Source organism: Halichoeres trimaculatus, unplaced genomic scaffold (genome assembly GCF_033239565.1).
Source record: "Halichoeres trimaculatus isolate MK-OKI-2021-1 unplaced genomic scaffold, fHalTri1.1 fHalTri1_scaffold_5, whole genome shotgun sequence".
NCBI lineage: Eukaryota > Metazoa > Chordata > Actinopteri > Labriformes > Labridae > Halichoeres > Halichoeres trimaculatus.
Genome location: NW_027437183.1, coordinates 1732381 through 1750691, shown reverse-complemented (window position 1 = coordinate 1750691; position 18311 = coordinate 1732381). Strand labels below are relative to the sequence as shown.

Genomic DNA, 18311 nt, shown 5'->3' with positions numbered 1-18311 from the left:
ACACCACAACACACCAAATTCCAGTCCCCCTCCGTTTGACGAGAAGCTTCAGTATTTCAGGCGGATTCTTGACCAACATCTGCTCCACTATCAGGTTTCCCCCTCGCCCCCAGCAGAACCCGCTCCGTCAGAAAAGGACTGAATAAGGAAATTCTCCAGCAGGACGGACGCACAGTCGGACGGCAGCGGAGGAACGACCTTGAAGCCTTCAAGATGCTGAGAAAAGCTGTTTCTGACGAGCTCCGTTTCCTCCTGCGCTGATGAAACGAGGAGCACACACACTCTCACTTCCACACACTCCACACGCCTGTCACTCGCACATCTTTAAGAAATCACTCGTCCCCCGTTTGAATAAACACTTTCTGGGGCCTTGGTCAAATAATTATGGTAACAATATACAGCGGCCGGCGATGACAGGAATAATATCGCCTCTGTTCATCAACGCCGTAATTTGGGAGTTCTTGCTGACTGGAGGTGGACAGAAAACGCTGACGTGCCGTAACGCTATACGGCCAAATGGTAATGATATTTTGACAGCAGCTATCTGCCGCGTCGGGAGGGTTGAGCAATACAATGAGAAGTCAGATTATCCCCCCTGTAGAAATGTAGACGGACTGACAGAATAACTTACCACCTCCAGGCAGTCCACGATTTTGCTGAGTTTGTCCTCTGGTAGATTGGCCAGCAGAGAAACACTGAGGAGACCAAACACAGATGCAGAGGGTTATTTTTTATACATCACTATATAAGCTAAAACACGTGTAGCCAGGAGAGTTTCATGAAGATCATGTTTCTGCTCCTAATTTATCAAGCAGTACATTTTAAACAAGAATAACACCATCTAAATCACAATCAGAGCTGTTCCCAGGGAGCTTTGCTGCCAAGTCTGCCAATGTAGGAGTGTTTGAAGACAGCATTCTGTCTAATGACCAGCAGGGGGCAGTGCCACTTTAAGTATGATTGAATTCATTGTGTACAAAACAAAAAACATAAAATTCCTCAGGGGGAAAGAATATAAGAACATGTTTATTAATGGGTAACCGGGTAACCAGTGCAGGGTGATTCACAGCAAGTGTTTTGGGAACTTGATCAGTTTTTTCTCCATCATGCATGGAGATGTGTTTGAAGTGAAGCGACACACGTTATGATGAAAAACTTTCTGGCTTGTGCAGAAAGTTAAAAAGTTGTATGTTGTGCCTTTTTGTTTTAGTGGCCTCTAAGAGTTAAGAACATGCACCGAACATGAAAAAAAAGCAGATATGCTTAATGTATAAGATCACAAATTTCACTCATCTTGAGAAATTTCTGATTACTTTTTTTGATTTTTGTAAGTCAATTTTGGCTAGCAAAAGGAAAAAAAAAAGGAGAAAAAAAACAAAACAAAACAAAAAAAAAACAATTTTGGCTAGCAAATTTAATTATGCAAGAGATCAGCTCTTTGAATTGGCATGTATGTGGCTCTGGGGACTCTGAAGCCAGCCTCTAGTGGATACCTATGGAACTGCAGCTGTAAGAAAATTAGGGATGCACCGATAGCCGAATATATTCGGCCGAATATTGCAAAAAAAAGCCACATTTGGCCATTGTTGAAGTGAGTTTAGAGCAAGGCCAAATATTAGCGTGTGACGCATTGGCGCAATTAACCCACCCCAGGTTTTGTGAAAGCTGAGACTGCGCTGTTTCAGTCGATATGTGGTTTTTATGGTAACTTCACTCAGGGAATTAAGGAAGCCTGCGAATACACACAAGAGTGCGGAGCAGATGCATGGCAGGAGCACACAGAGATAACAGAGCCAAAGTCTACTAAAAATGCCAAAAAAGAAGATCCTCACGGGTTATAAAACCTCCACTGAGGTTTCTGCTTGATTCTGGGGCTGAAGGAGCAACTTCATGTGAATAAGGTAACGTTAGATGGGATGTACTTTGGGATGAATGAAGCTCTCTCTGTCTAGTTTTTACTTCATATGCGTGATTTCACGTACTGATTGAGGCTTGTAATGTGTGGTGACTTTTTTAGAAGTCCCGTTAAACTTATTATCTGATTCGGCATTTGGTATTCGGTATTCTGCTAAACATATATATATTTTATTCGGCTTCAGTCACAAATTTTCTCTTCGGTGCATCCCTAAAGAAAATTGGAGGATGCTGCTTGCACTGCAAAAAACTGTTCTTATCAAGTGTTTTTGCACCATTTTTCCAGTCCAGAAAAATGTCTTATTTCAAATTATCTAAAGACAGATTTGTTCTATTTTTTTTTCTTTTTAAGTTTTTGCGAATATGCTTCAGAAGTCCCACCAGAATTACTCAATCTGTGACATCACTGATTGGCGAGAATCATATACTGACAAAAAAACAATCAGAAACCTGCTCTGTTCTTTGATCTTTGGCGGAAAAATTCTGGAATCTTAACTTTCGGAATGCTAAGTTCCTGAATGCTTTAAAGGCTCTTAAAGAGACAGTAGCTGACTTTAGCACACCAGACACTTATTTTTTGCGCAAATATTTTTCAAACCTTCTGTTTTTAAATGCAAGCTTTCACACCAGCAACAATCTTTCGCTAAGTAAAATTGCGGCTTTTATTTTTTCTGACCCAGGTTGATTTTTCCAAAGTTTCACTTGCGACACATCCAACCAATCAAAATGCTCGTTGTTGACAAGTCACATACAAAAACACCCAACATTGATTGTGTCTGTGTCCCAGCACCCTGTTTACGACAAAAGACATAAAAACTACAAAGACAACCATTACTAAGACATCGTTTGGAGGGGAATAAGCGTTGTGGTAACGTATCCCACATTGTCCCACCTGCGGAGGAAGTTCCTGTACTGTTCATGTCGAGTCTCGGCCGTCCTCCTCATGATGTTCTGAAACACTTCCCGGTCCAGAGCCCATGTCTTCACCTTATTCACCGCTGAAAAAAAGCACAGCAAACATCAGATATGGTCAGCTCCTGGACTTTAAAGAGGGGCTATTGTAAGTTTTTGTCTTTATTCTGTCCTTCTAGTGCCCCCGTATTATCTTTACATGATTTACAGCTCATCAAAATCCCTATATTTCTCTCTCTGGTGTTTTAAAAAACTTTTATTTCAGCCTCTGTCTGAAACACTAATGGGCAGACCTTGGTGTTTGAGGCCCACGTTTGAGATACTTGTTTTTAGAAAAGAGTGTTTTTAGGGATTTCTACAACATACAAAAATGTAAAGGTTTGAAATCAGCACATTTAGTATGTTTAAATATTTAGAAAGTAAAATATGGGAAAGCAGTCTACCCCCTCTTTAACCTGTAACCCTGACCTGTAAACACTTGAGGAGCCACAGCTGTTTTTGATATTTCCACCCTGTTCTCTCTGCCCCTTCTCTTATCTCTCCTCTATCTCCAGGTTTAATTAAAGCTCTCCATCAGCTGAAGGAAGTCCGATGGACAAAGGTGAGAATACGGCTGTTATCTGCCCTCTATCTTGGCAGTGAGTCACTTTAAATCTTTAAACTCTGAGAGGAGCTTCTGTTTGTGGGGAGGTGAAAGTTTGACGTGAAGCAGCAGAGATCGAGTTTGCGTCTGCTCCGTCTGTTCTGATGTTCAGGTTCACCCTGAACTTTCAGCTCTGTGTCCCTCGGTTGTCAATCACTTGTTTAAATATACAAACAGGACAAAGAGCGCTCTCAGAGAACATGTATGCACCGTGGAATACCAAGGAGCTCTGAGCCAATCAGAAGGCAGAGCTGATGTCGTCAAGGAAAGCCTTTGTCAACACATTCATGCTGCAGCTGGTCCACCTACAAATAATGACCTCTGTGAATCTGACACTCTGATATCAGGGGATCGATAGGCTTTCAATCAGATTCACAAAAGGGTTAGGTTACAGCAAAGAGTCAGAGAGGTGTCAGGTTACAGCAATGAGTCAGAGAGGTGTCAGGTTACAGTAATGAGTCAGAGTGGTGTCAGGTTACATCAAAGAGTCAGAGAGGTGTCAGGTTACAGCAAAGAGTCAGAGAGGTGTCAGGTTACAGCAAAGAGTCAGAGAGGTGTCAGAGAGGTGTCAGGTTACAGTAAAGAGTCAGAGAGGTGTCAGGTTACAGCAAAGAGTCAGAGAGGTGTCAGAGAGGTGTCAGGTTACAGCAATGAGTCAGAGAGGTGTCAGGTTACATCAAAGAGTCAGAGAGGTGTCAGGTTACAGCAAAGAGTCAAAGAGGTGTCAGGTTACAGCAAAGAGTCAGAGAGGTGTCAGGTTACAGCAAAGAGTCAGAGAGGTGTCAGGTTACAGTAAAGAGTCAGAGAGGTGTCAGGTTACAGTAAAGAGTCAGAGAGGAGTCAGGTTACAGTAAAGAGTCAGAGAGGTGTCAGGTTACAGCAAAGAGTCAGAGAGGTGTCAGAGAGGTGTCAGGTTACAGCAATGAATCAGAGAGGTGTCAGGTTACAGCAAAGAGTCAGAGAGGTGTCAGGTTACAGTAAAGAGTCAGAGAGGTGTCAGGTTACAGTTAAGAGTCAGAGAGGTGTCAGGTTACAGTAAAGAGTCAGAGAGGTGTCAGGTTACAGTAAAGAGTCAGAGAGGTGTCAGGTTACAGCAATGAGTCAGAGAGGTGTCAGGTTACAGTAAAGAGTCAGAGAGGTGTCAGGTTACAGTAAAGAGTCAGAGAGGTGTCAGGTTACAGTCAAGAGACAGAGAGGTGTCAGGTTACAGCAAAGAGTCAGAGAGGTGTCAGGTTACAGTAAAGAGTCAGAGAGGTGTCAGGTTACAGTAAAGAGTCAGAGAGGTGTCAGGTTACAGTAAAGAGTCAGAGAGGTGTCAGGTTACAGCAATGAGTCAGAGAGGTGTCAGGTTACAGTAAAGAGTCAGAGAGGTGTCAGGTTACAGCAAAGAGTCAGAGAGGTGTCATGTTTCAATCAAGAGTCAGAGAGGTGTCAGGTTACAGCAAAGAGTCAGAGAGATGTCAGGTTACAGTAAAGAGTCAGAGAGGTGTCAGGTTACAGTTAAGAGTCAGAGAGGTGTCAGGTTACAGCAAAGGGTGTGTCTCAAAGCTCCAAAGTTCCTTCCTCCACTTGTGTCGTTCACTCGCGTCTTAGTCCCTCCCAATGAAGAGAGGAGAGAGGATGGAGGAGATGTGTTTTTACAGCATTGGGACATCCTCTCCTCTGGAGTGTCACATGAAGCGATTTGTTTCAGTGATGACAGCATCAGCTGATCACCTCTGGATCATTTGTCAGTCAGCTCTAACAGCTGTTTGTGCGTCTGGGCATGTGCGCTGTAATCACTCTGATCAAACAGAAACAGAAACAGAGATTTGTCTGTTCCTTTAACCAGTTAAACACACACGTTACCATGAAGAAAACCTGCTCTGTGTTTATTCTGTGTGCTGTTTAGAAGCTCACGGATCACTTTTCCGGTAAAATACTGGTTGTGTTCAGTGTTTTGTGCTTTAAACTCACAGCGAACATTTTATTACCAGATTTATGATCAGTTTCTGAACGATCCTCAGTGCCTGTCCTCAGCTCGTCTTTTCTCTCATTAAACTCCGTTGTGTGTTTGTGAAGTTTCATGTGAAGTCTGAGCCGCTGCAGCGTCCAATCAGAGAGTGATATTCCATATGGGGGCGTGTCTGTCAGTGAAAAGACTTCAGCAAAGGCGGCTCTCGTGTTTCGTCGATCATAGCTCCTCCGATCAGTCTCCTCTCTCCTCTCTCCTCTCTCCTCTGAGCGCAATTATCACTTTGGGACAGTCTTCAAAATGGCGACTGGGAAACTACTTCCGATGTCGTGGAGGAGATAGGACGGAGGAAGCACGAAGTTAACACATTGAGACGCACCCATTGTCTTTACTTTTTTTTCCTCACCTTTTTTTCTTCACTTCCTCTCAACTTTTCCTTTACTTCCTTCTCACATTTTCTTCTGCCTTTCTTCTTCACTTCATCTTCACTTTTACCTCACCTTTTTTGCTTTACTCCTTCTTTACTCTGTCTTCACCCTTTTGTTCCTTCCTCTTCCCTCCTTTTACACCCCAAGTTTTCAGTTCATACTTTGTTCAACAATTGGGCTTTTTTATTTCACATTTTCAGCTTTTTCCACTACTGTTTTCACTTCTTCAGCTCCAGCACGTCAACGCATTTGCTGCAAGGAAATGCAACTTCTCTAGTTCTTTACCAAACTACTTCTTGGCTTTTTTCTTAACATTTTAGGAACAGCTGTAAAATGAGCTTTTTTTGTATCAAAAAGGAAACTCCAGAGCCCTGTAATCTCTTTTGTCTCTGCGACTGGATCAGATCTTCAGCACACCCTGCAGCGTGCACGGCTCTGTGCTGCTGATTGAGTTAGAGAGACAGACTCAGCAGAAGAGTCATGGATGGAGAGTCTGAGAGACACCGGACACAGATATCTGATCATGTCTGCAGCTCAGTCACAGATCTGCTTCCTGAAGACGTCAGCATGTCACTCATCAAACATCCAGACTCACTGATGGACTAACTCATAAACACCACCCCTCTGAGTTTCTGCTGTGAGAAGATAAAATCTTCACCTTTGACTGACGCCGTCCGCGTGCAGTTGTAGAGGATGGCCAGCTCTCCAAACGTGGTCCACACTGATATCGACGTGAGCAGTTTGTTGTGTTGAAACACGTCCAGCTTCCCATCTGTAAATATGAAACAAGGACGATCAATATGTGTTTCATACTCAGATTTAGGACAGAGGCATGAAGCCACAGCAGATGTTTGATCCTGTTTCATTTAAAGAGCGAGGTGTGGATAAAACATCACAAACAGACAAACAAAATAATCTGTTAGAGAAGTTTACAAAGATTATAAGATTGGATAAAAACCCACCTTCAGCGCAGCAAAAACTGAATCTCAGGTGAATCTGTGGCAGAAATAACCTGACAGATGGAGGTACACATGAATTATAGATGTGTTTGGGATGTTTTTAGATATCTGGGAGGATGGAAGGAGGTCACAGAGCTTCATATCTTTATTACCTGTCAGCAGAGTAAATAAATTCTTATTAAACCTGCTGGTTTAATTTCCTGTAAGTTCACAGTTTGAAAGCCTCTCTTTCCAGGTTTTCATTTGGGACATCAAATAAAAGATAAAGGGCTTGATCAGGGTCTTCAACCTGTGGCTCTGGAGCCTCATTGGGCTCTTTGACTCATTTGCAGTGGCTCCTTGTAGCTTTAAAAAAATATTATTAAAGTAAAGAACTTTCATCTTTCTTGGAGAGGGTATTAAAAATTAAAGGCATTAACACTACATGAAATCATGTGTTAACATTTTATTAAACTAAATATGCATCACTTCTTGAAATATAGCTTTTAAATTTTAAATTTTTTTGCAAATTTGTTGAATTTAAATTTTTTCCATTTTTTTCAAAATTAGATAAAAATGCAAATTTATTAAATCTTTGCAAATTTCATTTTTTTGGATTCCTGAATATTTTTTCAGATTATATAAATTCTATTTTTAAAAAAGCAAATGAATTAAATCTTTGCAAATTTCAATTTTTTTTTCTTTTGGATTCCTGATTTATTTATTTTTTTCATTTTATAAATTCTATTTTTAAAAAACATTTTTTTTTAATTTTTTTTCTAATTCTTTAAAATTTTATTTATTTATTTATTTCATAGTTTTGGGGAATTCTAAAAATGTCAAAAAAGGAAAATTGTGCAAATTTTAAAAAATGTATTTTTTTTTAATTTTAGAAAACGTATTTTATGTTTTCAATTTTGCAACTCATTGAAATTCCATAAATTTTACAAATCCAAGAAATTTTTAAATTATAATTTGTTTTATTTTATTTTATGAATTTCTTTTATTTGAAAAAATATTAATACAGTTATTTATTATTAAATAAAAAAAATAATATAGAGATACAATATAAACAATAAAAATTAAATAAGAAATGAAGACATTACATGTAAATTTTTTTAGCATAAAAATAATTTTACTTTAAATAATTTTCATTAATTTTTGTCTTTATTGTAAAGATTAAGTAGATTTTGTGGCTCCTGAATGACTTAAATCCAGGTGAGCTGAGGAAAAATGGCTCTTAATAAAATAAAGGTTGCAGACTCCTTGGGTTTGATGGCTCCTTTTGATACCATCCCAACAGCCTTAAGAAAACCAGCTCAGCTGATTTGCTTTACTCCTGAAACTAAAGCAGAAAAGCTGTCTTAACCTGCTTCTTAAACTTAAACTCTTGCTGTATTTTCAGGATCTGGTTCTGTCCGTGACCCTGAGATGAATCCAGTCCCTTCACGGGTCCTGACTCAGATTAATGACTTCATTAATGAGATAAAATCACTGCCCTGACGTCCGTCTGATTGTTTGGAGAGTCTTCATTAAATGAATAAATGAATAATCATTAATCATCAAACAAACGTGGTGTTGGCCTCGGTTTGGGTGTGAAACTCTTCACACGCTCTTCTTTCTTTTCACACCTCGGCCTGTGTTTAATGTTTGCTCCTTTTACAGTCACACACAAACCGAGTATTTCAGCTCCTATCTGATTATTTATTACACGGACTCCATGTTGGAGCAGCAGGGTGTCAGATCTCTGCACCAGCAGAACAAACACACAGTTTGTCAGAGAATTAACTCTGGGTGACGTCCGCTCTTTGTTCAGGCCACTTGTGGTCATCGGAGAAACACGGTTGCTTGGTTACCTTGAAATTAGCGTTTCTGACGTTGCAGTTCAGTGTTTGAAGATGGAAATGTAATCTGCTGCAGCTTCATCAAGTCATAGAGAAAGTTAATAAGGTGTTATATCTCTCCTTTTCTCATCTCATCTCATATCCTCTCCTCTCAATTTAATTCCCTACTCTAGTCTTATCTCATCTTTTCTCTTGTGTATCTTGAATTATTTTAAGCATCTTCTTTCTTGCTCTCTTGAATTTTATCTCATGTTATCACTTACATCCCATCTCATTTCATCTCATCTCATCCTGTTTTTGTGTATCTCATCTCAATGTTTTGTCTTGTCTCATCTCATCTGGTCTCTAAGACCGTATCTTGTTGTCCCATCTCAGATCATCTCATCTTGTTTCCCCTCCAATTTCTTCTTTGCTCATCAAACCACACAATGTCTCATTTTTTCTCATCCGGTCTTATCTTGTCTCAGCTCTTCTGCTTTCATCCTGTCACGTATCTCCTTTTCTTATCTCATATTCCTTTGCCTGCTTTTATCTTAACTTATCTTGTCTTTATGCATCTTATCTCATCACCTTTTCTTCTTTCCTCTTGTATCATCTCAACATGCATTGCCTCTTCCTGTCTCATCTAGTTTTATTATTGTCTCATTTTGTCTCTTGAATCTTCACCCCATCTCTATGGATCTTGTTCTAAACTGTGGTCTCATCTTAATTTGTCTTTTATCATTTTTGTCATGTCTTGTCTAAGCTCATCTAGTCCCACAATTTCTCATCTCATCTCATCTCATCTCATCTCATCTCATCTCATCTCATCTCATCTCATCTCATCTCATCTCATCTCATCTCATCTCATCTCTTCTCGTCTCGTCTCGTCTCGTCTCGTCTCGTCTCGTCTCATCTCATGTCTTCGAATCTTATCTCTGGGTTTATCCCATTTCTCATCTTTTCTCATCCTATCTCTATGGATCTTGTTTTATTCTGCAGTCTCATCTTATTTTGTCTTGTCACATTTTTATCAAGTCGTGTCTAAGCTCATCTTGTCCCACAATTTCTCATCTCATTTCATCTCATCTTGTGCCTTAAAATCTCTCATCCTGTCTCATCTCATCTCATCCCATCCCTATGGATCTTGTTTTTCCTGTGGTCTCATCCTTTTAGTGTATCATTTTTGTCACATCTCATCTAAGCTCATCTGGTCCCACAGTTTCTCATCTCATCTCATCTCATCTCATCTCACCCTGTGTCTTAGAATCTTATCTCAGAGTTCATCTCATCTTGTCTCATTTTATCTCATCCCGTCACTATATGGATCTTGTTCTATTCTGCGCTCTCACTTTGTTTTGTCTTGTCTCATTTTCGTTACGTCATCTCTAAGCTCAACTTGTTCCACAATTTCTCATCTTGTCTCACCTCATCTTATTTCATCTTGGGTCTTATCTCAGAATTATCCCATCTTGTCTAATCTCATCTCATCCCATGTCTATGGATCTTGTTTTAATCTATGGTCTCATCTTATTTTGTATCATTTTCATTACATCCTGTCTAAGCTCATCTTGTCCCACGTTGTCATATCTCATCTCATCTCATCTCATCTCATCTCATCTCATGAATGTTTAATCTTTTAACCTGTTTAGGTCTGCTTCCATTGACCTTTCTTCTCTCATCAGACAGAAGAGTTCAGGAACTTAGAATCTTTGATCCCAGGAACTTTTCTTCCTACCTGAACCAAAGGTCAGAGCTGAGAGTGGAACTTAACCTGATGTTTGACCAAAATCTTTTCAGGACGCTGATTTAGTTTCAGAGGAAGAAGAGAGCAGCCAGGTGTTACCTGCGAGCACGAACAGGTGGTGTCCTGGCTCCCCCTGCGTGACGACGTACTCCCCCTGCTGGTAGGTGCGCTCGTACATGCACTCCACCATGTCTTTGATCTGCTGCAGCTCCAACCTGCGCAGGTACTGGTTCTTATTCAGGGCGTCTGACAGCAGCTTCTTCACACTGTCAGAGAGGAAGAGGAAGAGGAAGAGGAAGAGGAAGAGGAGTGTTTTTAATGTGAGCTCAGATTTACTTTGGCAGACAGTTTCTTTCCTTCTTTCATTCCTCGGAACATCCCTCCTTTCTTTTACTTTCTCCTGTTTCTCCCTTTTGTTGGACATCATAAACCCCTGAGACCAGATGTGTTTCTGTCCTCAGGTAACTTTTCAGACACCTGAGCTTTTACACCTGCAGCTCCTGTTTCCAGAAGTTTCGCAGAAGCACACTGTATGTCTCAGTAATCATGAAGGATGCTTCTCTTCCTCTCCTCTGACAGTGAATCCTTTCTGCGCCCACGGATCCGCCCGCCGCCCTCCTCCACATTACTCACCCCGCCTTCAGTCTGCGTGATAAATATATTCTGTCTCCTGTGAAAAGATGACTGTTTGCAGCTCCTTCGCACCATGAATCAAGCGAAGCAGTGGGAACATTAAACGCTGCTCAGCTGTCAGAGTTCAGCGCCGTGCATTTGAACAGCTGCAGAGGGAAAGAGACGTCTCCTCCTTCAGGGAGGTTTAACATGGAGAGGTGAGGAGTCAGGGCCGAGCGCTGGCTGTGGATCAGGTTTATCCTCCTGATCCAGGCTGAGAAATGTTCACTAACGTTTTCTGCAGGATGCTGAATCCACTGAACATGACTCGTGACTGCAGACGACATTAGTCCTTGAGCTGTTTTCATGTCAAAGAGTCTTTGATTTAGATGCTTTTGATAAGTCCAGGTTGGTGCATTCTGCTCTTTCGTCTGGAGAGCATTGATCTGTAAACTGGTCAGCTATCATCTGTTGATAGTTACACTCTAAAATAATGTGTAGTAAATTAAGTGTGGACTTGGGCATTGGACTTAATCCAGAAAACAAAAGTAATAATAAAATAATAAGAATTAGAAAATAAAATTGATAAAAAAATACATAAAATTTTAGGACAAGACAAAAAAACACCTATGTTAATCTATGGAAGAAGATTAAGGTCACTGGAAAAAGGTTTTTTTTTTGTCTTTTTTTTTTTAAATTCTGTCTTTTCTCAGAAAAAAAAATTATAAAAAAAAAATTCTTAATTTTTTTTTAAGAGGCCCAAATCTTTGCCATATTTATCTTATGTTATGAATTGTTAGTTTTGTCTTGTTTTGCATTGAAATATTCTCTGTCCTTTGTTTTTTTTTTTGTTTAAATAAAAAGTTTGATACTACTAATAATAATAATAGAGAAAACTATAATTCTGACTTTTTTCTTATAAATGAATGTAGTAAAAAATATTTTGACTTTTTTTTTTTAGTTTATTTAGTTTTTCTGACAAAAAAGGTCAGAATTCTGACTTTTTCTCAAAAGAAATAGTAAAAAATTTTGGGGGATGTTCCATATCTTTTTCCATAGTAATTGCATATCGTAAATTGTTAATTTTGTCTTGTTTGGCTTTAATATATTCTCACTCCATTGTTTTGTTTTTTTTAAAGTAGTAGTAATACGTTTGATAATAATGATAATAATAATAATAATAATAATAATAATAATAATAATAATAATAATAATAATAATAATAAGATTAAAATTAAAATTAACATTACATCTGATTTTTCTCAGAAAAAAAAAGGTTAAAAAAAATGTTTGGATATATTTGTTGTCTGTTTGTTCTTTGGTTGTGTGGCTTTTATCATGTTTCTTAACAATCCCAGGTCATAAATTGTTAGATTTGTCTTGTTTTACTTTGATACATTCTCTGTCATTTGTTTTGTTTTGTTTTTCGAAAAAAAATATTTAATAAAATGTTTGATAATAATAATATAATTATTATTATTTTTATTTTTATTATCATTATTATTATTAAAGTAATTTTTCTGACTCTTTTTTCAGAAAAAAATAGTTACATAACTCTGTTTAGACCTATTTGGATTTTTTCTGTTTTTTTTTGTTTTTTTTTTCTTGTTGTTGTTTTTTTTTAGTGACCCTAATCGTTTTCCATATTAATCTCATGGCAGTAATTATTTGTTTTTGTTATTTTTCTTGTGATATTTTGAAATAAGACATTTTTTTTTTACTTGTCAGGGGATTGTGGCTCATATTAAGACTAATAGATAATATCTCCTAAAAATAAAACATAAACACTTGGTCAGATTAAGTTTTTGCAGAGTAACACCTAAATGTCTACACTTTAAGAGAAAAGGAATGAGAAAGTCCTGCAGAGGAGTCGGGCCAGGCGTTTTCAGCTCTATAGATACCAAGACAACAATTACTCCTCTGCTTCAAGACCAAGAGAGCACTGTAACAATCAAAGACTTTAAATGTCTATTTCTGTGTGTCTGAGGGCTATTTTTGTTTTATCTAAATATAAAAGTAGCCGGACAGAATTTAAGATGAGCATGTCTGAGTGTTAAAGGAAGTTTAACGAAGAGACGGTGATTCACAAACTTAAACCAGAGAAGTTTAATCTCAGTAATGGAGGAATCAGAGCCAAAGTCAGACTGAGAGTGTGAAAATAACACTCTGATCTTTAGGAAACCTGTAAAATAACTCATCCATGCCATGCATCACACAGTTCTGGCTCCTTTAAAGGTAAAAATGTATTTATCAGCGCAGAAATATGAGAAACAGAAGCTGAAGCCTTTCCAACGGCTGTTTCACCTTGTGGCTGAATGACCCTAAATATCATATTTTGGAGGTTTTTGACCTCCCATCCCCCTGAGGCAGCTTTTTGAGATCATGTTTCCCCCTTAACGTCGTAAACTTCCTGTTTCTGAGCGACAAACTGTCACACAGACGGAGGGAGGGATCAATGAAACACCAGCTGAGAGGACGGTGCAGACGAGGGTTTAACTCGAGGTAACGTTAAGATTCAAGATTTAGAGAAAAGAAAGACGAAAATCTGGACTCTCCTCCCTGCAGGGATCTGATCCTGCTCCTCCATGAGAGCCTCAGGGAGGTCAGATATCGATCTGAGCTGATGATGTTTGGCTCAGTCGGTGGTTTCTCTCATCCTAAAGGTGTTAGTGAGCTTTACAGCTCTGTGCACGTCGTCTGGATTTAAAAGCAGAAAAATATCTGAAAATAATCACATCACATCCACATTATCGATTCATCACCCTGGACTAAACTCTGACTCTGTATTTTCATCACTCCTCCTCCTCTTCCTCCTCTCTGAGCCTCAGGGTATCAGTGAAACCTTTTCCATCTCAATCAGACTCAACAAGTCCTCCAACCTGGACTGCACAGACCCTTTGTTCCTGTGCTCCTGATCCTTGCTGGCCTTTCTCTAACAGTTATTTTCACTGATACAGACAGACGGACGTCAGAGTGTCGTCTTACTGACAGGAACGGGAGCAGCGCGCTCAGGTGAGGTTTATTTTCACCGTCCTATGGAACAAAAACGTGTTAATTTATGATCAGCTGTAAACAAAGGCGTCACGTGGAGGAGGATATTTCAGCTCGGAGTCTCAAATCTCTGTGGATACACTCAACGCTGGAGCAAGGTCAGCAAACCACAGCTTAAGATTAAATAAAGCCATCAAAAACACCTGGTAAAGATGCTCACCTGATTCTCAAAGAGGCCACACCCCCAATCTTCACTTCCTTAAGCCTGAAGCTGTGTCTCAACTCAGGGTCTTCAGCTCACGAAGGCTGGATTTGAAGATTGATTACGTCACAGCGGTGCATCCAAGGTTTTCCCATTTCAAAGGCTCTGAATCTCCCAAGATTCATTGCGCTTCTAGCCAAAGATAATGGACACGACCTAACCCCAGAAGTCTTCCTGTTATTATGCATTTGTGAAGGATTTCTAACAACTGTGTGATTTTATTTCTAAAATATTGAAGATTTTATTTCAAAGTGGAAAAATGTGTTTGGGCTTTTTTAAAGTGATATAAAGAGAAAAAACGGTTATTTATAAATCTTCTAATGATGAAAAAATTACATTTTTTAAAATGTAAATTTTCTGGAAAAAAAAGTACTTTATTTGTATTTTTTCAACATTTTTTGCAGGGAATTTAAACAATATAATATTGTTTGACTTTATATATATATACAAATAAATATATACAAATAAATAAATAAAACTATATAAATATTAGGAGTGGGATAAAAAATTGAAAATCGATATATCAGGATTTTTTTTCCAAATTTAAATTCTTCATTTCAGTCTTTGTTTATAAACTGGATTGGAAAAAGTTCCCACTTTTCTCCAGCAGAGGGCGAAATGTATTTCTCTGCTTCACAAGATGTGCATTTTATGGGAAAATATGGCTCCTGATATAGTCTTTAGATATTATCATCATCATTTAACTTTTCAAATGGTCTGTTGATAAAAAAGCAAACTAATAATCGCAAATATCAAAGAATCGCAATTTTAATTGAATCAGCACCCCAAAAATCTTAAGAGAATCTTATTAGGACAATAGCATATCGTCCCAGCGCTAATAAATATTGTAAATATTGTTTTGTTAAAACTATTATAGCTTACTTTTATAATCTTTTTTTTTTTCATTTGAACTAACATCCAACATTTCTCCTAGCGCTTACTCTGGCGTACACAGTGGTTCTATACTCTATAAATAAAGAAAAAAAACAATATTGAAGTAAAATATTTTAAAAATAAAAAAATAAAAGTAAAAAACATCCAATTTTAAATGTGAGGTTTTAGTTGATGTATTTGTAAAGTAATCTGAGTCTAACCGGAGAGGGCGGCGCTGCGTCACGTCAAGAGTGACAAACAGGAAATGCTCCGAAGACCAGGCCCTCATTTCAGTCTGGTCTCTGTGGTCTACGCAGGCTACGAAGGCTTAAGGGACCATTTACACGACAACGCAAAAGTTTTGTTGTGTTTCAGCCTCGTGTTAACACGAAAATGCCGTTTTAGCCGACCTAAAATGCAAACTTTTGAAAACGGCCTCCAGAGTGGGATTTTTCTGAAATATTGCCGACACTGTTACCGTGTGAACAGTAAGCTGGCGTTTTCAGTGGAAACGCTGACATCACGCCACGTTTTGCGCGAGCAAATACAACAGTTCAACAGTCCCGTTGTTACGATCATCGCAAACTACCGTGTTGAGCTTGTGCTGCTCAATCTGCTGAATCTGTGACTCTTTAACAAAATGAGCATCTGTTGCTCCACTTCTGCTCTTAGCATTCACCAACACACCAGATGATCGGCCCAACTCTACTTCAGTGGAAATCTACTAAAAGTTATAGCACCACCTGCAGGTCTGGCATGCTCACTACAGTGTTTTCAGTCCATCAGTGTTTCCGTGTAAACACAGATTTTTTTTTCACTGCGTTTTAGCGTTTTCAGATGAAATGTTGTTGTGTGAACGGGGCCTAAATCTGCTGTAAAGCTTTCAACATGCAGCTCTATGGGGGCTGACTCACTGCTGGAAGCAAACTCTAGTGGACACTCAGGGAACTGCAGCTTTGAGATGTTCCTGAAATTCTGTGATTTTCATATTTTCTCCTGTAGCACTGGAGGTCTCTTGGTGTTACTTCTTAGCTAACAAACTAAAATCTGAAAGAAGAAGATGTTGCCCGGCCTTTACTATTCTGGACCCGACTCTCACCTTGCATCCTTGGGGATCCGGGCCTTCTCGAAGGAGAACTTCGGCAGGCTGCTGGAGTCGTAGGTCCTGGACGTGGGCTCAGCTGACACCCCGGCTTTGGCTCCTTTCCTCCTGTTGAGCGTCTCCTTGATGCGCATGCTGAGGTTGGGGCTGCTCTTCCCGCAGGTTTTCACTGACGGCGGCCTGGAGACCAGAGCCGCGGCGCCCAGGGCCCCGCTCTGGCTCCGCATCACGTCCTGCAGCTTGTTGAGCTGGATGCACTTACTCTGCAGCTCCTCGCTCAGCTCGGCCAGGACCCGGGTCTGCTTGACCAGCTGCTCCTGCAGACCCTTGATCTGCTGCTCTTTAGCGCACAGCTCCTCCTCCCTCCTCTTCCCCTCCCGCTCCAGCTCGTCCACCCGGGCCCTCAGGGAGTCCACTGACGGGTACTTGAAGCCACAGCCGTTATCTTTGTGGCTGTCTGCGTGTTTGTAGCGCTTTGATTTCATTGAGCCGTTCCCCATTTTCTCACCTGAGGAGAGATTGAAAGTCAGCATCAGATCAGGACAGGGTCACTTTGAGGTTTCAGACTGAAGAGCTGACGCTGCGGGGAGACAAAAGCGGAAAGAGACGGACAGAGAGGAGGGCCGAGCAGATCAGTACGTAATGGTCAATGAGTGAGTCTGCTCCATTTATTATTCAGAAGGCAGGAAGTATTACGTTACATCAACAGTCACTCCCTATCTGCAGGCAGCGCGGAGGAAAACGCTGATCAGGAAGCTCGTTATGAAAAGAAATCAGAGATTTCATCAGATGACAATCAGATAAATGAAGGAAAAACGTGTTTCTACTGACATCAAAGTTCAGGAGAGGAGGATTCACTGCGTTTAAGATTCAACAACAGTGTGAAAACCAGCACAAAGTGATGTCTGAAGCATGTTTTTGTCCTCATAGTAAGAGCGCACATGAGGGAGCTGTGAGAACAATCCTCTGCTTGTTTGATGCCCACTCACACATTCATTCATTCATCACATTCCTGCTGACAGAGCAGGCTGTTCTCACACTGATTCCTCAGGATCAGAGCAGATTTGATTGATTTATCACAGATATCACACAGAAATATCACAGATATCACAGGTTTAACTTCCTGTCAGAGCTACAGACACGCTAACACACACACAGCTGCTCTTAACTCCAGTTTTTAAACACTTTTGTTCTGTAAAACTCTCTCTATAAACTTTTCCACTGACTCCCCCTTCTGTGAGGACCGTGCACCTGTCTCCTCACCTGCCTCGTCATGCTCCTCACCTCTCTACGGCTCCATACTTCCGGTTTCCCCTCGGGTCTTACCTGCTGCCTCACGCGACTTCCTTAGACGGTTTCAGAAACAAAACAAGTTGTTTGAACATGCGGGCATCCGTACAGTGACAGTCCTCCTACATCACTGATCGCATCCTCTCTCCTTCTGGCTCTCCTGTCCGCGCGCGCGCTCTCTTTCTCTCCACCTCGGCTGCGCGCGCTCCCGCGTCACGGTTTGATTGGAGGAGCGCGCACGCGCAGAATTGTTTCAGTTTACTTCATGTTAGTTGATTACGAAGCTTTAACTTTGTTTTCTTTAAGCTGATGATCTCTGGAGATAAATCACGGCCAAAAGTTTGGTACATTTGAAAATAAAAAAAATAAAACAGTTAAATGGAAAAAAAACAAAAGAAAAAAAAACAAAACAAAAACATTACAAATATTAATAGTGCATTTGAAAAGCATAATATGTGTGGTAAATGTAATGCAAACTTGAGTATTGAACTCATTCCATAAAACAAAATAAATAAACAAATAAATAAACAAACAAATAAATAAATAAATAAATAATATATTGAATTAAAATTATAAAAAATGAATTAAATTCAAATACAACCACAAACAAAATCAGAGAGTGTTTTCTCTATTTAATGTCCTGTTATTTTATTTTATTTTATTTTTAGGCAATAATCTTACCATTTAGTTTTTTAGTTTTTGAATGAATGAAAGAGGTCCTTTTCACGGCCATTAAAAATTAACATTTTATTTTTTAAGTTTTTTTTTGTTTGTTTTGTTATGTTTTGTTTTGTCTTTTTAACCATGGAGCTGACTTTACTT

At 39.5% G+C, this 18311-nt stretch overlaps 1 protein-coding gene across 2 annotated transcripts in view; it reads right to left on the bottom strand.

The window, feature by feature from the left end:
- Nucleotides 1-17683, bottom strand: part of prkg2 (protein kinase cGMP-dependent 2) — a 29704-nt gene extending 12021 nt beyond the window's left edge. The window contains exons 1-6 of one of the 2 annotated variants that reach the window (XM_074671211.1): nt 17526-17683; nt 16197-16707; nt 10459-10625; nt 6510-6623; nt 2807-2912; nt 632-695 (exon numbers count right to left, since the gene is read on the bottom strand). In XM_074671211.1, the coding sequence (XP_074527312.1) occupies nt 632-695; nt 2807-2912; nt 6510-6623; nt 10459-10625; nt 16197-16699 (954 nt within the window). In that variant the 5' untranslated portion in view covers nt 16700-16707; nt 17526-17683. Of the gene's footprint in view, nt 1-631; nt 696-2806; nt 2913-6509; nt 6624-10458; nt 10626-16196; nt 16708-17462 lie in introns of both variants that reach the window. The other variant, XM_074671212.1, reaches the window with a different exon arrangement.
- Nucleotides 17684-18311: the final 628 nt, after the last annotated feature.